We start from the raw sequence: 20,660 nt of genomic DNA, 5'->3' as shown, positions 1-20,660 counted from the left end.
CTTAAAGGGTCATACCACTGAGAATGTTTATATTAAAAAAATAAATTAAAAAAATTATAAATAGCTACTTTTTGGGTTAAAGTGTATGCAATATATATTCGTTTTTCTAAATCTAGAGATGTTTGGGTGTATATGTGTTGCACAAATAATTCTGAAAAAAAAAAAATAATTCAATATGACAGTTTGCCTTTTCATTAAAGGAATATTCTGTGTTTAATACAAGTTTAGCTCAATCGACTCTATTTGTGGCATAATACTGATAACCACAAAAATTTATTTTGACTTGTCACTTTTTTTTTTAAAGCAAAAAATCTGTGTTACAGTGAGGCACTTACAAGGGAAGTGAATAGGGGCCAACCTGTAAACATTAAAATACTCACTATTTCAAAAGTTTAGCCACAAGACATAAAGGATATGTGTGTAAACACGATTTTAGTGTGATAGTCACTTACCTTTTCTGTGCAAAGTTATAGCCAATTTTACAACTTTGATGATGTAATGTCAACAAACCCTTAAATGACTGTAAAAATACAGAATTAAACAACTTTACAGCTCAAATAATACACAATTCATACAGTATGTTATCATATGCGGTGCCATGGTAGGTGGCAATATGCACGAAGAATGTCGAGTCGACAAGTTTTAACAGAAGAATTAGTGCAAGTACATTTATAAAATTATGAGTTTCACAATTCTGCACTCAAATCCACCAAATATTGGCCACGTTCACTTTCATTGTAAGTGCCTCACAGTAACACAGATTTGTGCTTTTTTTTTTTTTTAAAGAAAAGGAGGGGAAAGTCAAAATTCATTTAGGTGTTAATCAACATTATGCCACAAATGCTGTCAATTGAGCTTAACTTGTATTGAACATGGAACATTCCTTAAATGCGGCCCTGGCCATGACATCAAAATCTCACTCCAGACTGGTATCCAGAGTTGGCAACCATGGTCTAGAGCTGTCACAGAGACTGGTGAGAAATCTTACAACACTAATTTAATTAATATCTTACAGGGAGTGCAACTGAGCTTGAAATCACGATAGCCTAGACTGCAATGGCAAGATGTACAATAAAAAAAGTTATATTTTGGTCTGTTCTCACCCAAAATTGGTCACCATTCACTTGCATTGTATGGACCTACAGAGCTGAGATATTCTTCTAAAATTCTTCTAATTCTTCTATATTCGCTTGTGTTCTGCAGAACAAATCAATCGATCGATAACAAAATATCAAAGCAAGTGGCATTTATTTTAAAGAATAAATTGCATAAGCACACTTTTCAAGCAAAATATTTAACAGAAAGAGGTTTGTTAGGTTGGTAAAACAATAGATATAGTGTTGAAAATGAAAAAAAGTATTATGACACTTTATCGTTGTCAAATGTTATAGGGTTAGTTCTAGGCATTTTCCTTGTTGACCTCCAGATGCCATAGTTGTTATATCTAGAAAAACCACAAATGCATGTTTTAGCACAAAACTACTCTACTAAAAAAAGCATACAGTTAAAATTTTCATAGCAGTTATTCTATACTATCATTATATGTAAGGAATTGTACTGAATGTAAACATTACAACATAAAAACAATGAGCATCATTTTTCAGGTGAAATGCTTTTAAAAAGATAGAAACATACATAGATCTTTGGAGGAAATAAATAAAAACCCAAAGTCACCTGAAATGCTTGATCTAAACAGAGTTAAAGGAATATTCTGGGTTCAGTACAAGTTAAACACTATCGACAGCATTTGTGCCATAATGTTGATTACCACAAAAATTAATTTAGACTTGTCCATCTTTTTCTTTAAAAAAAGCAAAAATCGAGGTTCCAGTGAGACACTTACAATAGAAGTGAATGGGGGCCAATCAGTAAACATTAAAATACTCACTGTTTTAAAAGTATAGCCAAAAAAAGTTTTTTTTAACAATATGTGTGTTAATATGATTTTAGTGTGATAAAATCGCTGACTAACCTTTTCTTACATACATAATACAATTTTGTTACCATGATGATGTATGTCAACAAACCCTAAAAGGACTGTAAAAATGACGATCATCTATTATGGTTTTTAAACATGCCTAATTTTGTTTTAAAGGTCTCATACAATAGATTTACATGCATCCAAGGTAAAAAAAAAAACACATTAATTTGCTCATAATTTAAATAGCAGCATTACCTTTTTTTTTCACAGTGTCAAAAATGATCCGTTCTAAAGGATTCATTCTAAACTCCTCCTTTCAGAGAGCCTACTCTGCTCTGATTGGTCAGATGTCCCAGTCTGTTGTGATTAGTCTATCGCTGTGTAGTGTAGTGTTTGAGGGCGGGTCAAAGCTGTTCGTGAGCAGCCAATGAAGACCAGAGGCAGGTTTTTTGTTACCAAATTACATAGGTTAGTACAGGAAGTAAGTCTGGAATTACTAACGACTCATTTCAGGTGTTCAGAATCGGTTCTTTCTTTTGGGAGTCAATGACTCCATTTGTCGTGCATTTTGATTTTTGAAACTTTGCAGACTTTTTTTTACATTCACAGACAGCTATATAACACACTACATGAAAGTTAATATTTGAAAAACCATAATAGGTGCTCTTTAAACAACAGTTTAAATAATACATAAGTTTTAACAGAAGAATGAATGCAAGTGCTTTTATAAAATTATAAGCTTCACATTTCTGCCTTTAAAGTTTAAACCTCCAAAAATTGGCCCCATTCACTTCCATTGTACCTGCCTCACTGTAACCTCAATTTTTGCTTCTTCGTCTTCTTCTTCTTTTTTCTTTTCTTTTTTTTTTTTTTTAAAAGGAGGGACGAGTCGAAATAATTTTTTGTGGTAATCAACATTATGAATGCTGTTGATTGAGCTTAACTTGTATTGAACCCAGAATATTCCTTTAAGCCTACCTAAATTCCTCTTCTCTGTCAAAGACATTACAGAGACAGCTTTTAATTACGTACAAACTAAGTGACCACCCTCTGGCCACAGATACAAGGCACAAAAAGACATAACAATTAAAAATGTTAATGATATTTTGTGCACTTTCTTATTTGTTCTCTCTCACAAACACACAAACAATACTTTAATGTGATTTTACATGTATTCATATAAAACAGATACAACTTAGAGTTATAGAGTCATAAAATGTAAATATTGCCAGAACTGTTTACAACAAATTTAAATATGAATGAATGAATTATATTTATATAGTGCTTTTCTGACACTACACTCAAAGCGCTTTACATACTGAACAGGGGACTCTCCTCAGACACCACCAGTGTGCAGCATCCACCTGGATGATGTGACGGCAGCTGTTGGTGAAGAGGAGAGAGAACAGTGATGTAGCCAATTCAGGGATGGGGATTATTAGGAGGCCATGATTGCTAAGAGAAAATGGGGGGAATTTATCCAGGACAAAATTCTGCTTCATGCATAAATAAATATGTATGAAGCAGAAAAAAATATTTGCCTAGATACAGTCATTTCAGAGATAGGGTCAAATTCTGATTGGATGATGTGTTTATAAGACTTCCTACTTTAAAATGCTGCTAGGGGGCCATTGGAGCAAAAACTTAATGTAAGAATTATTTTTTCTGTTGTTTACTCCACTGGCCTTTGACAAAAATGGTGCTGTATGTGTTCCTTTTCATGTTCACTGGAACTGTCAGTACTCACACTAAAGGTAAGTCAATAGTTTCAATTTTAAAATTACATCCACTGCTTTATAAAAGTAAAAGTAAGCAGCTATGTTGATGTAGAAAGTTCAAAATTCTTTAGATGTTAGAAGTGATTGAAAGCTCATTTCTGTTGCACTTACCTTTTGTTTATATATATATGAGTATTCAGAATTTACAGAATTTTACAAAGCCTTTTAATTAAAAAATGTATGGCAAAATTAAGCAATAACATCTGATTATCCATAGACACAAACAAATGAAAAGTGGTTTAAATGGGCTAGAGTGATTATTAAGTTTAAAATATGATTTATTTACAATTATTTATTAATCATATGTAAAGTAACATGATAATCTGTGAAAATCTTTATAAAGACTGCATGAAACAGTTCAATACTGAAATATGATGGTATATTTCACAGAATTAATGTTCAAATAATAAAGATTGAGAGTAAACTGCATTTCACGCCTATATTTATGACATTTCTTCTATTTCAGTTGTATATAGGGACATTCAATATTCTGGATGCTCTGATACAGAGACAGAGTTTATATATGGACTTGATGGAGAGGAACTATACCATTCAGATTTCAATAGACAGGAAGGAATAGTGACCGCACCAAATTTTGCAGATCCTGTTAGCTTTCCTGGATTTTATGACCTTGGTGTTGCCTTAACAGCACATTGCAAAGTAAGATTAGCTGCATGTGTTAAAGCTTACAACAACCCAAATAAGAGAACAGGTAAGACATACAGAGCTAAAATATATAAAAGCCATATCTATATGTAAAGTTTTTTTCTGTGTGGAAAATCATGTTCAAAGGAATGAGCTACATGTAGCAAGTATTATTGAACTATTATTATCTTTTGATATACAAACAAATCGTGCTTTTAAAGGTGCACTCATCCTCATTAAAAAATGTGACCCCTAAAAAAAAAAATTAATACTGGTAGTACTTTAAGAAAATATGTTTAAAACCATGTATGCTAACATGAGATGAAGAATCCAGTCATATCTGTTGTGTAGAAAAAGCTGCAGCAATTGACATAGAGCTGGTTTGTCTTATGGGGGCAGCCGAATACTCACTTTATCTCAGTAACCTATCTTTCATTGAACACTTTCACTTATAAAATAAATGCATCATGGCTTACTGCGAAATTCTAGAGTTTCTACAGTGGAGTCGGTCACCAAACCTTTTGCTTTTGCATGATGCTGCATCCACGCCACTAGGTGTCAGTGTTGACTGCCATATTGGCCAGCGCAACATAAACAAAACATAACTGAGTGCACCTGTAGTTTTGTTGTCTGAGGTCAATGTAACGTAATAGAAAGGTTCAGTTTTGAATATGCAAATATGCATCAGTCTGTTTTGCTATGTTCCTAGCAAGACCTGAAGCTTCCATATATTCTAAAGATGATGTAATGCTGGGGATTGACAACACCCTCATCTGTCATGTGACTGGACTCTACCCTCCACCTGTGGTGATCTCATGGACCAAGAACAATGTGAATGTGACAGAGGATATAAATCTAAGCCAGTATCGTCCAAGGACTGATGGAACCTTCAACATCTTCTCCACTCTGAAGTTCATTCCTGAAGAGGGAGACATCTATACCTGCACTGTGTACCATAAAGCTCTTGAGAACAAACCTGAGACTAAAATATGGGGTAAGGCACTGCATATGATAACATACTGTATGAATTATGTCAACTGTAAACGTTTCATTATCATGTGCTTGTTTGTTTCAGAAGTTGACGTTGTTCTGCCCAGTGTTGGTCTAGCCGTGTTCTGTGGAGTTGGTCTGACTCTTGTGCTGCTCGGAGTGGCTACAGGAACTTTCTTCCTCATTAAAGGAAACAACTGCAACTGACATTCCTGATTATAATCCTGTAAAATTCTCCTTAAAGGGATAGTTCACCCCAAATTAAAAGTTCTCTCATCATATACTCACCCTCACACCATACCAGATGTGTATGACTTGAGCATAAAAGTAATCCATAAGACTCCAGTGGTTAAATCTATATTTTCAGAAGCGATATGATTGGTGTGGGTGAGAAACAAAAATAATATTTAAGTCCTTTTTTACTATAAATCTCCACTTTCACGTTCACATTTTCCTTTTTTTGTTTTTTTGTCGATTCAACATTCTTTGTGCATATCGCCACCTACCATAGACGTGCCGTGCATATAAGGAAGGTAAGCAGTGCTTATCTAGCAGAAGGTTAAAAAAAAATAAAAAAAAATAAATGACAAAGTATTTAAATAAAACTGTTATTATAAACTACTGTTTTCGTTCAAATTCGTCATCTTTCATCTCAGTTAAGCAGCACAGACAGTTATTCATTTAGTCGCTTTGGCGCCACCCTCAAGTATAAGCACTTTATTCTGTGCTTTCTCTGATTCAAAGCATTGTACTGACACTGTACATTCATTCAAACTGAATCACACCCGCTACTACAAATGGCCAAGGTAAGCATGCTTACCATAATGAGTAAGCCAATTGGAAGCTCCTTCCTTCAGTCATGCTATCTGATGGGCTAGATTCTTTTTTTTTTTTTTGCATCAACACGTTAAGTTCACATAACTAATGCGTTATTAAGTGCTAAAATGGATATAGTGTAAGCATCGGTGACCTACGGGGATTTTGTAAACTTGATTTCAATGGAATCGAGAAAGAGAGGCTAGTGAAACTTCAACAAGTGGGTAACTTTTACAACAAAGTGACGGAGATGTTCATTCACAAGGAGAGACACTTGGATTTTGTGTTCTATTTAAAGAAAGTTCATTTGTTTATTAAAAACCTGTGTTACTGATACTAGGTCATGCATACTAGGTCATTGTTTCTGGTTAATCTGAGGCTATGGAGTGGTAATCTGGAAATCATGTCCTTCTTGTGTTGTCTATTTGATAGTTCTAACGTTGGGGCGCAGTGTCTGTTTAAAAAATATATATTAATGAATATAGACTGCTGTGTTTACGTTACATTTGCATTGTGCATTCAGGTTAAGATTGTTGTCTTTAGTGTTCAGATTAGTTAATTCCCACTGCCAGTGTTTCTGAACTGTGGGAAGAATGACGTGTGAGGCCTATGATTTTGAAACTAGTAACTGGCAATCTTTTCTTTTTCTTTTTGTTGTATGTCAAAACAAGCTCTTCTGGCACTATGATTCATTGTATGATTTAATGGACAAAAACATGCCTGGTTCAATATATGACAGTCTTTAATTTGTGTGATATGAGCAATATTACTGTCCCGAATTTAAAACTATTTGGTCATGAAGTTCGCCACTGTAACATAATTGTTTCCATTGACTGGTGGGTTCAAGGGCAACAATTTACGTCAATAATGTCTACGACTTTACACTCACATTGGGCACAGCGTTTAATATTATGTATTAAAAATCTTTGATGCTTGCCCAGTCTCAAAGCTCTCAGCACATGCCTGCCACCTACTGGTTGGGGCAGGTCAAAGGTGGAGATTTATAATAAAAAAGGACTGAAATATTGATCTGTTTCTCACCCACACCAATCACTTCTAAAGACATGGATTTAACCACTGGAGCCTTATGGATTACTTTTATGATGCCTGTATGTGCTTTTTGGAGGTTCAAAGTTCTGGCCACCATTCACATTCACTATGGACCTACATAGCTGAAATATTCTTGTAAAAATCTTTGTCTGTGTTCTGCAATAGAAAGAAAGTCATACACATCTGGGATGGCATGAGGGTGAGTAAATGATGAGAGAATTTTTATATTTGGGTGAACTAATCCTTTAATGAATAGCCATCAAGTGGTTAGAGCTGTGGCACAGTGGGTAGTGCACACGCTCAGCACATATGTAGAGCTTTTGTGATCATGGGGACATAGGACATATTCAAATCCAGCCTGTACCATGATACCGATACCGTTTTATGGAAATATTTACAAATAATAATTCATATAATAATGACCACTGAGTCAAAGGTAAAACATTTGCTAGAATGTAAAAAGTTATCTGATTATCTACCAAAGGTTATCTAAGGTAAACTTTTCTAGCAATTCTCGCCAAAACCCTGGTGAAAGTGGCCAGTCTTTCTGTGGCATGTGCTCTCAGAAACTGCTTTACCAAGAAACATTTACTGTAGGCTTTCAGAAATATCAGTCAATATGCATTGTGTCTTATGTATTTTCCAATTTCCAGAAAAACATAATAAACATTATAACTTGTGTCATACACTTCATAAATGTTGTATTTATATTTAAATGGTCTCTTTTATTATTCCCATTTTTTCATGCACAATGGACAAACATTACATTTATGTAAACATGCATATTTACAGGTGCATCTCAATAAATTAGAATGTCGTGGAAAAGTTCATTTATTTCAGTAATTCAACTCAAATTGTGAAACTCGTGTATTAAATAAATTCAATGCACACAGACTGAAGTAGTTTAAGTCTCTGGTTCTTTTAATTGTGATGATTTTGGCTCACATTTAACAAAAACCCACCAATTCACTCTCTCAAAAAATTAGAATACATCATAAGACCAATAAAAAAAACATTTTTAGTGAATTGTTGGCCTTCTGGAAAGTATGTTCATTTACTGTATATGTACTCAATACTTGGTAGGGGCTCCTTTTGCTTTAATTACTGCCTCAATTCGGCGTGGCATGGAGGTGATCAGTTTGTGGCACTGCTGAGGTGGTATGGAAGCCCAGGTTTCTTTAACAGTGGCCTTCAGCTCATCTGCATTTTTTGGTCTCTTGTTTCTCATTTTCCTCTTGACAATACCCCATAGATTCTCTATGGGGTTCAGGTCTGGTGAGTTTGCTGGCCAGTCAAGCACACCAACACCATGGTCATTTAACCAACTTTTGGTGCTTTTGGCAGTGTGGGCAGGTGCCAAATCCTGCTGGAAAATGAAATCAGCATCTTTAAAAAGCTGGTCAGCAGAAGGAAGCATGAAGTGCTCCAAAATGTCTTGGTAAACGGGTGCAGTGACTTTGGTTTTCAAAAAACACAATGGACCAGCAGATGACATTGCACCCCAAATCATCACAGACTGTGGAAACTTAACACTGGACTTCAAGCAACTTGGGCTATGAGCTTCTCCACACTTCCTCCAGACTCTAGGACCTTGGTTTCCAAATGAAATACAAAACTTGCTCTCATCTGAAAAGAGGACTTTGGACCACTGGGCAACAGTCCAGTTCTTCTTCTCCTTAGCCCAGGTAAGACGCCTCTGACGTTGTCTGTGGTTCAGGAGTGGCTTAACAAGAGGAATACAACAACTGTAGCCAAATTCCTTGACACGTCTGTGTGTGGTGGCTCTTGATGCCTTGACCCCAGCCTCAGTCCATTCCTTGTGAAGTTCACCCAAATTCTTGAATCGATTTTGCTTGACAATCCTCATAAGGCTGCGGTTCTCTCGGTTGGTTGTGCATCTTTTTCTTCCACACTTTTTCCTTCCACTCAACTTTCTGTTAACATGCTTGGATACAGCATTCTGTGAACAGCCAGCTTCTTTGGCAATGAATGTTTGTGGCTTTCCATCCTTGTGAAGGGTGTCAATGATTGTCTTCTGGACAACTGTCAGATCAGCAGTCTTCCCCATGATTGTGTAGCCTAGTGAACCAAACTGAGAGACCATTTTGAAGGCTCAGGAAACCTTTGCAGGTGTTTTGAGTTGATTAGCTGATTGGCATGTCACCATATTCTAATTTTTTGAGATAGTGAATTGGTGGGTTTTTGTTAAATGTGAGCCAAAATCATCACAGTTAAAAGAACCAAAGACTTAAACTACTTCAGTCTGTGTGCATTGAATTTATTTAATACACGAGTTTCACAATTTGAGTTGAATTACTGAAATAAATGAACTTTTCCACGACATTCTAATTTATTGAGATGCACCTGTATATTCATCACAAAAACTACCTAGCAACACTTGACACTTGTGTCTGCAGTGGAAGATTGGCCAGATTATTATCACAAAACAAAGCAAAACAAAAAAAGAACGCCTGAAACTACATTTCATTTGGCCTTTCCAAGAGTGTGAAATGTCACAGCCCAACGTAATGTTTTCTTACTTCATATTGATGATGTCTGCTTTCATCACAATAGGCAAGTAAAATGAAATACTCTACAGAAATAACATCATTTTGTACAGTACTGATGAATACTTCAGTTTCTTTTTTTTTGACTAACATTAAAAGAACTGTAGCTGCAATGCGTTTACTGGATTTGTAACATATTTTTCAGCTGATGGATATTATTGTTACATAATGGATGAATGCCTCTACAGTTCCCATGATCTCAGTGATATGGTGTATCTTCAGTCATATTGGTTCAATATGGTTATGGACATACAGTATAACAGCACTCTAGGAAAGTTTGTGGGGTTAACTGAGTATGGAGAGCATGTTGTAGAGGGCTGGAACAGAAATCTCAACTTTATTCAACAAATGCAAGCTCAGGTGGACACATACTGCAAACCTAATGCTCAATTCTTGGAAACAGCTCTCCGTGATAAAGCCGGTAAGTGATTTTTTTTAATTTATTTACTAATTGTTAATGTTTATATTTTTGCTTAAATCACCAAAACTCTAACAATATTGTATGAACTGAATATACAAAACCATTATGTCATTGTTACCTCATTCAAATGTATGAATTACACTGCATGCCATCAGTATATGAACTGTTATGTGAGTTAAGTTTACGTAACATATGAGATGTTGCTCTTGTTGATTTAGTGCAACCGAAGGTTATGCTCAGATCAGTGAAGCGAGCTCAAGGCAAGCATCCAGCCATGTTGATGTGCAGCGTGTATGACTTCTACCCAGAACAAATCAAAGTGTCCTGGTTGAGAGATGGTGAACCAGTGGCCTCTGATGTGACCTCTATTTTGGAGATGGCTGATGGGGACTGGTACTATCAGATTCACTCTGAGCTAGAGTACACCCCAAGATCTGGAGAAAAGATCTCTTGTGTGGTGGATCACGCCAGCTTCAATAAACCCATGATTGTAGACTGGGGTAAGAGAAAAAACATACCTCATGGTCACATCAACCCTACTTTTGTGGAAGGTATATTTAGACATACTAGAATAAGATTAGCTACAATAAAGAGAAAAAAATGTATGGAAGTTGTCCAAATATTATGCTCATATGTTAAACAATGTTATAAAAGTGATATTTGCACACAAACAGATCCCTCTCTCCCTGAGTCTGAGAGGAATAAGATTGTTATCGGGGCCTCTGGACTGGTGCTGGGAATTGTCATAGCAGCTGCTGGACTCATTTACTACAAGAAGAAATCAACAGGTCAGTCTATATGAGAATAATCAGAGTGATATTCATCAAATTCATTTATTCCTGGTTTCAATTAATTACTTTTTAATTTGGCAGGGAGGATCCTGGTACCACATTAACTATAGTATGTCCAATATAACATGATGACGACTGAAAGAAGAAGCAGTGGATCACTTTATATTTTTGAGTGGCAAAGTCCCTTTATTCTGAACGTTTAACATTTAAAATAATAATAAAAAAGAAAATATTGCATCAAATATGATGCATGTGAGTGACTTATATTAGAGCATCTTTATGTAATGTTTGTAATGATAAAGTAATACCTCTGTGTTGATTATAGGGATTAGGGAAAACAAACTGGTGTTACAATTGAGCAACAAAACTCTTTGTTCCCATGCTACAGTAAAAAAGCATGGCACAAAGGTTGGCTTTACATCAGAGCGGCAGTATTCTTTGAACTCCTCTTCTTAAAAACAGAGGATGGACTACACTCTTAAAACAGAATACATAGATAATAAATTAATTACCAACTAAAGCCTTCATCAGCCGAATAACAAAGGACAATGCATCTATGTGAACTTCTGCAGTTAATCTAGGATGGACTTCAAAGACATTAGTCATTAATCTTACAGTTCATACAAAATCTTTGTTTAAACACTGACCCTTAACACTTACTTAGTTTGATAATTTTAAACCATGACTTGCACTATACATAAGTCATATTGGCATTATATTCATGATGTTAGCCAGAGGGGAACTGGCCCCACAGTGAGCCTGGTTTCTCCCAAGGTTATTTTTCTCCATTAACCAACATCTTATGGAGTTTTGTGTTCCTTGCCACAGTCACCTTTAGCTTGCTCACTGGGGGTCTAAATATAATTATTATTATTTACTTATTTATTTAATTATTATTATTATTTTCTTAATACACAATTTAAAATCACAATTTTATCAAACTACACAATGTTGACTCTGACATCACAAATATTACAACTTCATGTTTTGTTAAAGCATAATTTTCTGTAAAGCTGCTTTGAAACGATGTGTGTTGTGAAAAGCGCTATACAAATATTTCTGGCATCGTTGAGTCATTCCGTCCTTCGGATGAGACGTTAAACCGAGGTCCTGACTCTCTTTGGTGATTAAAAATCCCAGGACACTTCTCGAAAAGAGTAGGGGTGTAACCCCGGTGTCCTGGCCAAATTCCCCCTATTGGCCCTTATCAATCATGGCTTCCTAACTATCCCCATCCATTAATTGGCTGTACCACTCTACTCTCTCTTCTCCACCAATAGCTGGTGTGTGGTGAGTCTAGTGGCGCACTATGGCTGCCGTCGCATCATCCAGGTGGATGCTGCACACTGGTGGTGGTTGAGGAGAGTCCCCTTGTTCACTATGTAAAGCACTTTGAGTGTAGTGTCAGAAAAGCGCTATATAAATGTAACATTCATTCATTCATTCATTCATTCAAATAAAGATGACTTGACTTGAAAAATGACTGAACTGACCTTATTCACAGCAGCGCCATCATTGATGTTTGACGGAAATGACAACAAGGCTGTTAGGGATAGATGTAGAGTCTCTTCAATGGGTTGAACAGTTGTTTAAAGTGTTTTTGGATTGTTCCGTTGCTGAAACATTGAAAAAAAATATATATAAATATAATAAATATATATATTACTGATATTACTGGAGTCTTCATTTTAATGTGAGTGGTCATGATTTCCTACATATATTGTAAAATTACAATTCATGTCTTTAAGAGTTAAACTTTTTAATGAGGAAAAAAATTACTGAGTGCACTTTAAAGATTGATTCAAGGCTGTGTAGTGGCTAAATTGTTTGAACAGTTGAATGCAATTAAGACATGTCAACATCATTGTCACATAGGGGAAATGTTTGTTTACTGATCTATGAGGAAGTATCACAAGTAGGCCTGTGACTACTTTATGGAAATGAGTCATTTCTATCAGTGTACTTTTTAAAAACAGGTTGAACTTTACAGTTGGCAAGCTATGGTTTCACAAATCAAACTGTTGCTGCATTTCTGGAAAGATGGTATTGTGACTACTATGCCATTTCCAAAAATTGAAGTTACTTTGAGGCACTTACAATGGAAGTGAATGGGGCCAATCTTAAATGTTATAATACTCACTGTTTCAAAAGAATAGCCACAAGACATAAACAATATGTGTGTTAACATGATTTTAGTGTGATAAAATTGCTACTAACAGGGTTGGGAGGGTTACTTTTAAAATGTACTACATTACAAATACTGATTACTTATTAAAAATGTAATCAGTAACTAAATCCAGTTACCTCTCCAGTTATATTAGTCACCTAATATGTGAATTATGTCAAGAGAAAAGCAATATGTTCTCGAAGACTTTTAATCATGCCTTCCGAATGCAAACAAACTGTGTTTGAGTAATGTAGCTATTATTATATATAAGAACAAAACATGAAAAACAGGGACAGCACCTCCTTATTAGGAAAACAGAATATGTTAAAATGTAGAACAACTCTGCATTTTTAACCAAATCAGGTGAGTCCTCTATCTGTTACAGAAAATAGTTTATTTTCTCATCAAGCAAATACAGTTAGAACAGATGCACTGAATTACTGTATGTCTTGGTTAACATTAAACAGGATATACCTCAGATTCAAAAACACTACCAAGTTACATTCTGCCATGTATTGCAGTTAGCATGTAGACTAATTGGCACTGAACATTCATTAACTTCTGACTGCAATAGGTAAATCACAGGTAAATCACAAATCTTCTTCTTCATCATCATTATTATTATTATTATTATTATTAATGCAGTGCCTCCAATGTCTGTCTTCTGCTTGCTCATGATCAACAGTCAAACATCACCAGCTAACATTTATGGGTGATTCTATGTTTATGTTTAAGGAGGATTTTAATGATAAAAAATACTAATACTAAAAATAAATAAATAAAATCTTGTTTTAAAGAATAGATTGAAATAGATTTAAACCTTTTTAGTGTGTCTTGATTTACTTGTTCGTACTATGATATTTAAAATGTTACATTTGCCAGTATTTCTCCCTCACCCATTCTTTTGAACTGTTCTTAACAATACATTTATAATAAGTATCAAAATCAGATAAAATATCCATTGCCCTTTTCCCCTAAGAACTTAATAATATTTTCAATTCCTTTGGTATTCGTGTACACTCTGGATATTTTTTAACAAAGAAAAAAAAAAAAAAAAGAAAGAAATGCTGTCCCAGTTACTGTTGTCATTACAAAATTAATGCATTTCAGAGAACAATTTTAGAGTTTCAATTAAAGTTAAGATGGAAATGAGAAGTCACACTAAAGTTTCGACAGTAGGCGCCCGGTATACCGGAATACTGGCCGTTCGTCGTCGTTTCTCCACTTCTATTCCTGCTCCCACGAAAACGATTGACAGACGGTCGGGCGGCAAAATTGAACACTTATGACTACTTGTAGCTATCCTAGCTAACAGGATTTTCGTGTGGGTCTTAAATGCTTCATTATATGTCGGGTCCTTGGAAAATCACTGCATCTTCACAACTGGAAGGAATAAATTGCACTGCACTGTATTGTTGTTTCCCTTTTCTCCACTGAAGAGACAAGAATATCAGAATTTCCACAAAAATAATCATATTTCTCCAGTGGCCATTGCGATGAAACAGCCCTTAATGGTTTGACCTCGTTTGCCTTGAGAGCACAGTTTTGTTGTGAGACAGGTGTTACTTGCGCATGGGACAGTAAGTGGCACCAGATTCACTGAGTCATAAGACAGAACGTCTCGGTTACGTTCGTAACCTCGGTTCCCTGAGATGAAGGGAACGAGACATTGCGTTTATTAATGCATATGGGAGTGCCTTCTTACACGACCTTTTTGAAACCTCTCTACAATAACGGCAATATTCTAATATTGGCTATGGTGTTTGAGTCCTGCCTGTTTTGGCATGAAACTGTCCACTATAAAAACAGGTGCACAAACACCATTTCCTCAGAATTTCTGACTGAGAACAAGGAGCGCATCGCTCATACCTCAAGAACTCTGAGTCTTGTAGTGCGGCTAGCGTTCGCAATGTCTCGTTCCCTTCGTCTCAGGGAACTGGGGTTACGTATGTAACCGAGATGTTCCCTTATGACTCAGTGCACTTGACATTGCTTTTATGAACGCATATGGGGAACAGAATCCCATCACGCCACACTACACGACATAACCTCCCAGAAAGGAAGCATGATGCCGCAGTCTTGTGGGACGGCGACCGACAAGAGTATGCCGCAATGAGTGACCCTCGTGTTGGGCCAGGAGGGGAGCACTCAGGACGAATATATGAACTATAGTCATATAGTATGAATTAACTCCTTCACGAACCCAGATGGGAAGGGAAAGCTTAAATGCGAGAGCTTTTATGTCTAAAGTTAAGTCCTAAGTTGGGACTGTAGCCGGCCGAGGTGGGTTTAATCATTTTGCTCCTTTAAGGAACTTTATGATTAAATCATGCTTGCCTATAGAGGTGCCGGCTTCATGTGTGTGATACGCAGATATATATTTGCCATATACACTTTAAGCATTGACGGGGTGAGTCCTGCATCTAATTGCTCTTGAAGAAATGTGAGAATTTCATGCAAGGGGCAGTTTACTGGGTCTTTGCCGTGTGAGAGACACCAATCAGTAAACACTTTCCATTTTGGCACGTAGAGGTATCTTGTGGATGCACTCAGGCCTGTAAAATGGTGTTCATGACTGAACCTGTCAGTTCTGGCACGTCTAACACGCTCTGTCCAGGGGCCACACAGGTTCTGGGGCTGGGGATGCCAGATTGTATCTTGTGCCTGAGAGAGGAGATCCCTCCTCAGTGGTATTTCCCATGGCGAGCTGTACAGCATCTCTATCATTTCTGGAAACCATAGCTGGTTGGGCCATTTCGGCACAACTAATAGAATCATTTTCTTGTCCTCTCGGACTTTACATATGACAGAGTGAATCAGGCAAACTGGGGGAAGCACATATTTGCATTTCGCTGGCCTTTTGTGTGCCATTGCGCCTGCTCCCAGTGGAGCTTGGGACTTGACGAGTACCAGAGGGGACCGTGGGTATTCTCCACTGAGGCAAATAGATCGATTTCTGCTTTGCTGAATATTTCCTAAATCCTCAATACAGTTTGAGAATGAAGTCTCCTGAATTCTGCCTTGGCGGTTTATATATGCCACAACTGTCATGTTGTCTAAGCGAACCAGGACATGACAGTTCGCTATTTCTGACTGAAAAGCCTTTAAGGCTTTTAAAGTCCGCCTCAGGACGGACTCAAGATGGCGCCGAGTATGGCTGCTGCGTTGCGAGCTCCGACACAACATAGCAATGGTTTGTTTGTTTTGTTTACAATTCTTATGTTTTTTGTCTTGGATGTTGTCTGCCTTATTGTCTACGACAGACAAACACTTTTGGACATTGGCTCAGCGATCTCACACCGTAAACCGGACTTCACATTCCTCAATGCCGACCCGCTGTTTACAAACACGCCAGCGGAGCCCTTTGTCTGGGCAGCACGGCCGCGGAAACGCAGGAGGAAAAGGGGAAACAGAGCCGGCGTTCTCATCAGAGTAAGACGCCGCGCAAATCGACCCCCGCTACCCACTATTCTACTGGCAAATGTTCAGTCTCTGGATAACAAGCTCTGCGAGCTGAAAGCGCGGATCTCTTTCCAACGAGAGACGAGGGACTGCTGCGTTATCTGCCTTACGGAAACTTGGATGTCTGCGGAGATTCCAGACTCAGCCATTGAACCCACGGGGTTCTCCATGCTCCGAGCGGACAGAGCGAAAGACCTCTCAGGTAAAACTAGAGGAGGTGGTGTATGTTTTATGATCAACAAATCCTGGTGTGATCAGAGGAACGTACATTCCATCAAGTCTTTCTGTTCTCCTGATCTGGAATTTCTTATGCTTCTGTGTCGACCATTCTGGCTACCGAGGGAATTCACAGCGGTCATTATCACTGCTGTGTACATTCCCCCACAAGCCGACACAGACCGGGCACTCAAGGAACTGTATGGGAGTATAAGTGAGCAGGAAACCGCGCACCCTGAGGCCGCGTTCATTGTGACCGGGGACTTTAATAAAGCCAGTTTAAAATCAGTCGCACCAAAATATCACCAGCACATTAGTTTCAACACACGAGGGGACCGGGTTTTGGACCATTGCTACTCTCCGTTCCGGGATGGCTACAAATCCCTCCCCCGCCCACCATTTGGCAAATCGGACCACTCTTCCATTCTGCTTCTGCCTGCTTACAGGCAGAAACTGAAACAGGAAGCACCCACCCTCAGAACGATCCAGTGCTGGTCGGACCAATCAGACTCTACGCTACAAGACTGTTTTGATCGCACGGACTGGGAGATGTTCCGGTCCGCCTCTGATGACGACATCGAGCTTTACGCTGATAGCGTAATGTGCTTCATCAGAACGTGTGTAGAGGAAGTGATTCCAACCAGAACTGTGCGAATCTATCCGAATCAGAAGCCGTGGATCAACAGCGATGTTCGCGCGGCACTTAATGTGCGGACCTCCGCTTTTAATTCCGGGAACGCGGAGGAGCATAAACAAGCCAGTTATGCCCTCCGAAAAACTATCAAAACAGCAAAACGCCAGTACAGGAGTAAGATTGAAGGACAGTTTAACACCACCAACTCTAGAAACATGTGGCAGGGAATTAACATCATCACGGACTTTAAAGGGAATAAAAACTCCGCCATGAACACCGCTGCCTCTCTACCGGATGAGTTAAATACTTTTTATGCTCGTTTCGAGGGAAATAACACCGCCCTCACGGAGAGAGCTCTCACGGCCGAAGCTACAGAGGTTAGTTCACTCTCCGTCTCTGTAGCGGATGTAAACCGATCCTTCCGACGGGTGAATATCCGCAAAGCCGCGGGTCCAGACGGCATTCCGGGCTGCGTCATCAGAGCGTGCGCGAACCAGCTGGCTGGTGTTTTTACGGACATTTTCAACCTTTCCCTCTCTTTGTCTGTAGTCCCCACATGCTTTAAAACATCCACCATTGTGCCTGTTCCAAAACAATCGAAAATAACTTGTTTAAATGACTGGCGTCCTGTTGCTCTGACCCCCATCATCAGCAAATGTTTTGAGAGACTAATCAGAGATTACATCTGCTCTGTATTACCACTCAATCTTGACCCGCTGCAGTTTGCTTACCGCAACAACCTCTCCACTGATGATGCCATTGCATCTACAATACACACTGCTCACTCCCACCTGGAAAAAAAGAACACTTATGTGAGAATGCTGTTTGTAGACTACAGCTCAGCATTCAACACCATAGTGCCCTCCAAGCTAGATGAGAAACTCCGGGCTCTGGGCTTAAACAGCTCGCTGTGCAGCTGGATCCTGGACTTCCTGTCAAGCAGACGCCAGGTGGTTAGAATAGGCAGCAACATCTCCTCATCACTGACCCTCAACACTGGAGCCCCGCAGGGCTGTGTTCTCAGCCCACTACTGTATTCCCTGTACACACATGACTGTGTGGCAACACATAGCTCCAATGCCATCATTAAGTTTGCTGATGACACGACGGTGGTAGGTCTGATCACTGACAATGATGAAACAGCCTACAGAGAGGAGGTGCACACTCTGACACACTGGTGTCAGGAGCACAACCTCTCCCTCAACGTCAGTAAGACAAAGGAGCTTGTGGTGGACTTCAGGAGAAAAGACAGAGAACACAGTCCAATCACCATCAATGGAGCACCAGTGGAGAGAGTCAGCAGCTTCAAGTTCCTGGGTGTCCACATCACTGAGGAACTCACATGGTCCGTCCACACTGAAGTCGTTGTGAAGAAGGCTCATCAGCGCCTTTTCTTCCTGAGACGGCTGAGGAAGTTTGGAATGAACCGCCACATCCTCACACGTTCTACACCTGCACTGTGGAGAGCATCCTGACTGGCTGTATCTCCGCCTGGTACGGCAATAGCACTGTCCACAACCGCAAAGCACTGCAAAGGGTGGTGCGAACTGCCAAACACATCATCGGAGGTGAGCTTCCCTCCCTCCAGGAAATATATACAAGGCGGTGTGTGAAAAAAGCTCGGAGGATCATCAGAGACTCCAGCCACCCGAGCCATGGGCTGTTCTCACTGCTACCATCAGGTAGGCGGTATCGCAGCATCAGGACCCGCACCAGCCGACTCCATGATAGCTTCTTCCCCCAAGCAATCAGACTTCTGAACTCTTGATCTCCCACGATCAAAATACATCAGCCCTGCACTTTATTACTCTTTTATCTCACACCGGACTGTCATAAATTATATTACTGTCATTATATTATGTCTCTCTTAACAACTGACTATCAACCGACAGCCTGAATGTCAATACAGTACAATACTGTACATTCTATATATATACTTTTTTCATATATATTTTAATTTTTATTGAATAATGTGTATCTATATAGTATCTATATAGTAAAAAAAAAAAAAAAAAAAAAAAAGCATATTGTGTACTGTACAATGTATGTTATTATTGTATATTGTTGAGTGTAATTGTGTATAACAGATGTTTAAATTGTGTTGTGTTAATCTGATGTTTTAAGTTGAGTGTAATTATGTATAACAGATGTTTAAATTGTGTTGTGTTAATTTGATGTTTTAAGTCGAGTTTAATTATGTATAACAGATGTTTAAATTGCGTTGTGTTAATTTGATGTTATTGTAAATTGGTATATGTCTCATCACTGTCACAACTGCTATGTTGATCGGAACTGCACCCAAGAATTTCACACACCATTGCACTTGTGTATATGGCTGTGTGACAATAAAGTGATTTGATTGATTTGATTAATTGATTTGAAATACAGCTGATAACTCTAGGCGCCGCATGACAACTTGCCCCAGTGTGACACCTCGCTGGTAAAATGCAGGAGCTGTCCATGGTGCTAAAGCAGCTATACAGTGGCGGGATATAGTGATGCGCATGCACCCTTGACGCCAAGCACGTCGTGGCACATGGATGCTGCCGCCATAAATCCCAATGCTTTTTGAAACAGCTTCAGTGGAAGTGTTCTCCCCAGTTTGGACTGATACATGCACTGTAGAATGGCCTGAACGCGCTCGCTCATGAGGTGCGTGCACCCGCTCATGGAATTTAGGTGGACTCCCAAATAGGAGATTTGTTGGCTGGGGGAGAGCGTGCTTGTCACCCAGTGCACATTGAGGCCCAAGCTGTTTAGATGCTGAAGCAGTAAGTCTCTGATTGTACCAGTAACAGCCAATCGTCGAGGTAGTTCAAGATGCGCATGCCGCTCAGTTTCAGAGGGGCGAGAACCGCATCTATGCGCTTTGTGAATGTGTAAGGAGCCAGAGACAGTCCGAAGGGCAGGACTTTGAATTGATATGCTGTTCCCTCGAATGCAAATCTCAAAAACATCCTGTGATGTCATACAATTTGGATATGAAAGTATGCGTCCTTCAGATCTATCAATGCAAACCAGTCATGTGTGTGTACATGCGACAAGATCCATTTCTGAGTAATTATTTTGAATGGGTGCTTTGTGAGTGCACGATTTAAATATCACAGATCTAGGATCGGCTGAAGTCTGCCGTCTTTCTTTGGAACAAGAAAATAAAGACTGTAAAACCCTTTTTGGGCTTGACAATTGGCACAACCTCTAT

At 38.6% G+C, this 20,660-nt stretch overlaps 2 protein-coding genes across 4 annotated transcripts; both read left to right on the top strand.

Moving 5' to 3' along the window:
* The first annotated feature begins 3,542 nt into the window (after positions 1-3,542).
* On the top strand, positions 3,543-8,084 carry LOC127414656 (H-2 class II histocompatibility antigen, A-U alpha chain-like). 3 transcript variants are annotated; one of them, XM_051652855.1, is made up of 4 exons: positions 3,543-3,675; positions 4,166-4,411; positions 5,084-5,338; positions 5,420-8,084. In XM_051652855.1, exons 1-4 carry the CDS (start codon positions 3,618-3,620, stop codon positions 5,539-5,541), a joined length of 681 nt encoding a protein of 226 aa, XP_051508815.1. In that variant the 5' UTR covers positions 3,543-3,617; the 3' UTR covers positions 5,542-8,084. The 3 variants fall into 3 exon arrangements, with proteins under 3 accessions (XP_051508815.1, XP_051508814.1, XP_051508813.1); XM_051652854.1 differs by having other exon boundaries at positions 5,054-5,338; positions 5,423-8,084; XM_051652853.1 differs by having other exon boundaries at positions 5,054-5,338; positions 5,420-8,083.
* Positions 8,085-9,632: 1,548 nt separating this feature from the next.
* On the top strand, positions 9,633-12,551 carry LOC127414654 (H-2 class II histocompatibility antigen, E-S beta chain-like). The gene is made up of 5 exons (XM_051652851.1): positions 9,633-9,774; positions 9,913-10,188; positions 10,407-10,688; positions 10,863-10,976; positions 11,061-12,551. Exons 1-5 carry the CDS (start codon positions 9,711-9,713, stop codon positions 11,081-11,083), a joined length of 759 nt encoding a protein of 252 aa, XP_051508811.1. The 5' UTR covers positions 9,633-9,710; the 3' UTR covers positions 11,084-12,551.
* Positions 12,552-20,660: the final 8,109 nt, after the last annotated feature.

This window comes from Myxocyprinus asiaticus, chromosome 24 (genome assembly GCF_019703515.2).
Source record: "Myxocyprinus asiaticus isolate MX2 ecotype Aquarium Trade chromosome 24, UBuf_Myxa_2, whole genome shotgun sequence".
Lineage (NCBI taxonomy): Eukaryota > Metazoa > Chordata > Actinopteri > Cypriniformes > Catostomidae > Myxocyprinus > Myxocyprinus asiaticus.
Note: the sequence above shows the minus strand (reverse complement) of the source record. Positions and strands in the feature narration are given on the sequence as shown.

Bases quoted from the DNA above. Each gene is read 5' to 3' on its own strand.
- LOC127414656 (XM_051652853.1), top strand. From the start codon at position 3,618: ATGGTGCTGTATGTGTTCCTTTTCATGTTCACTGGAACTGTCAGTACT. The intron at 3,676-4,165 runs GTAAGTCAATAG...CTTCTATTTCAG, and splicing joins TGTCAGTACTCACACTAAAG to TTGTATATAGGGACATTCAA. The intron at 4,412-5,053 runs GTAAGACATACA...CTATGTTCCTAG, and splicing joins CAACCCAAATAAGAGAACAG to CAAGACCTGAAGCTTCCATA.
- LOC127414654 (XM_051652851.1), top strand. From the start codon at position 9,711: ATGTCACAGCCCAACGTAATGTTTTCTTACTTCATATTGATGATGTCT. The intron at 10,189-10,406 runs GTAAGTGATTTT...TTGTTGATTTAG, and splicing joins AGCTCTCCGTGATAAAGCCG to TGCAACCGAAGGTTATGCTC. The intron at 10,689-10,862 runs GTAAGAGAAAAA...GCACACAAACAG, and splicing joins ACCCATGATTGTAGACTGGG to ATCCCTCTCTCCCTGAGTCT.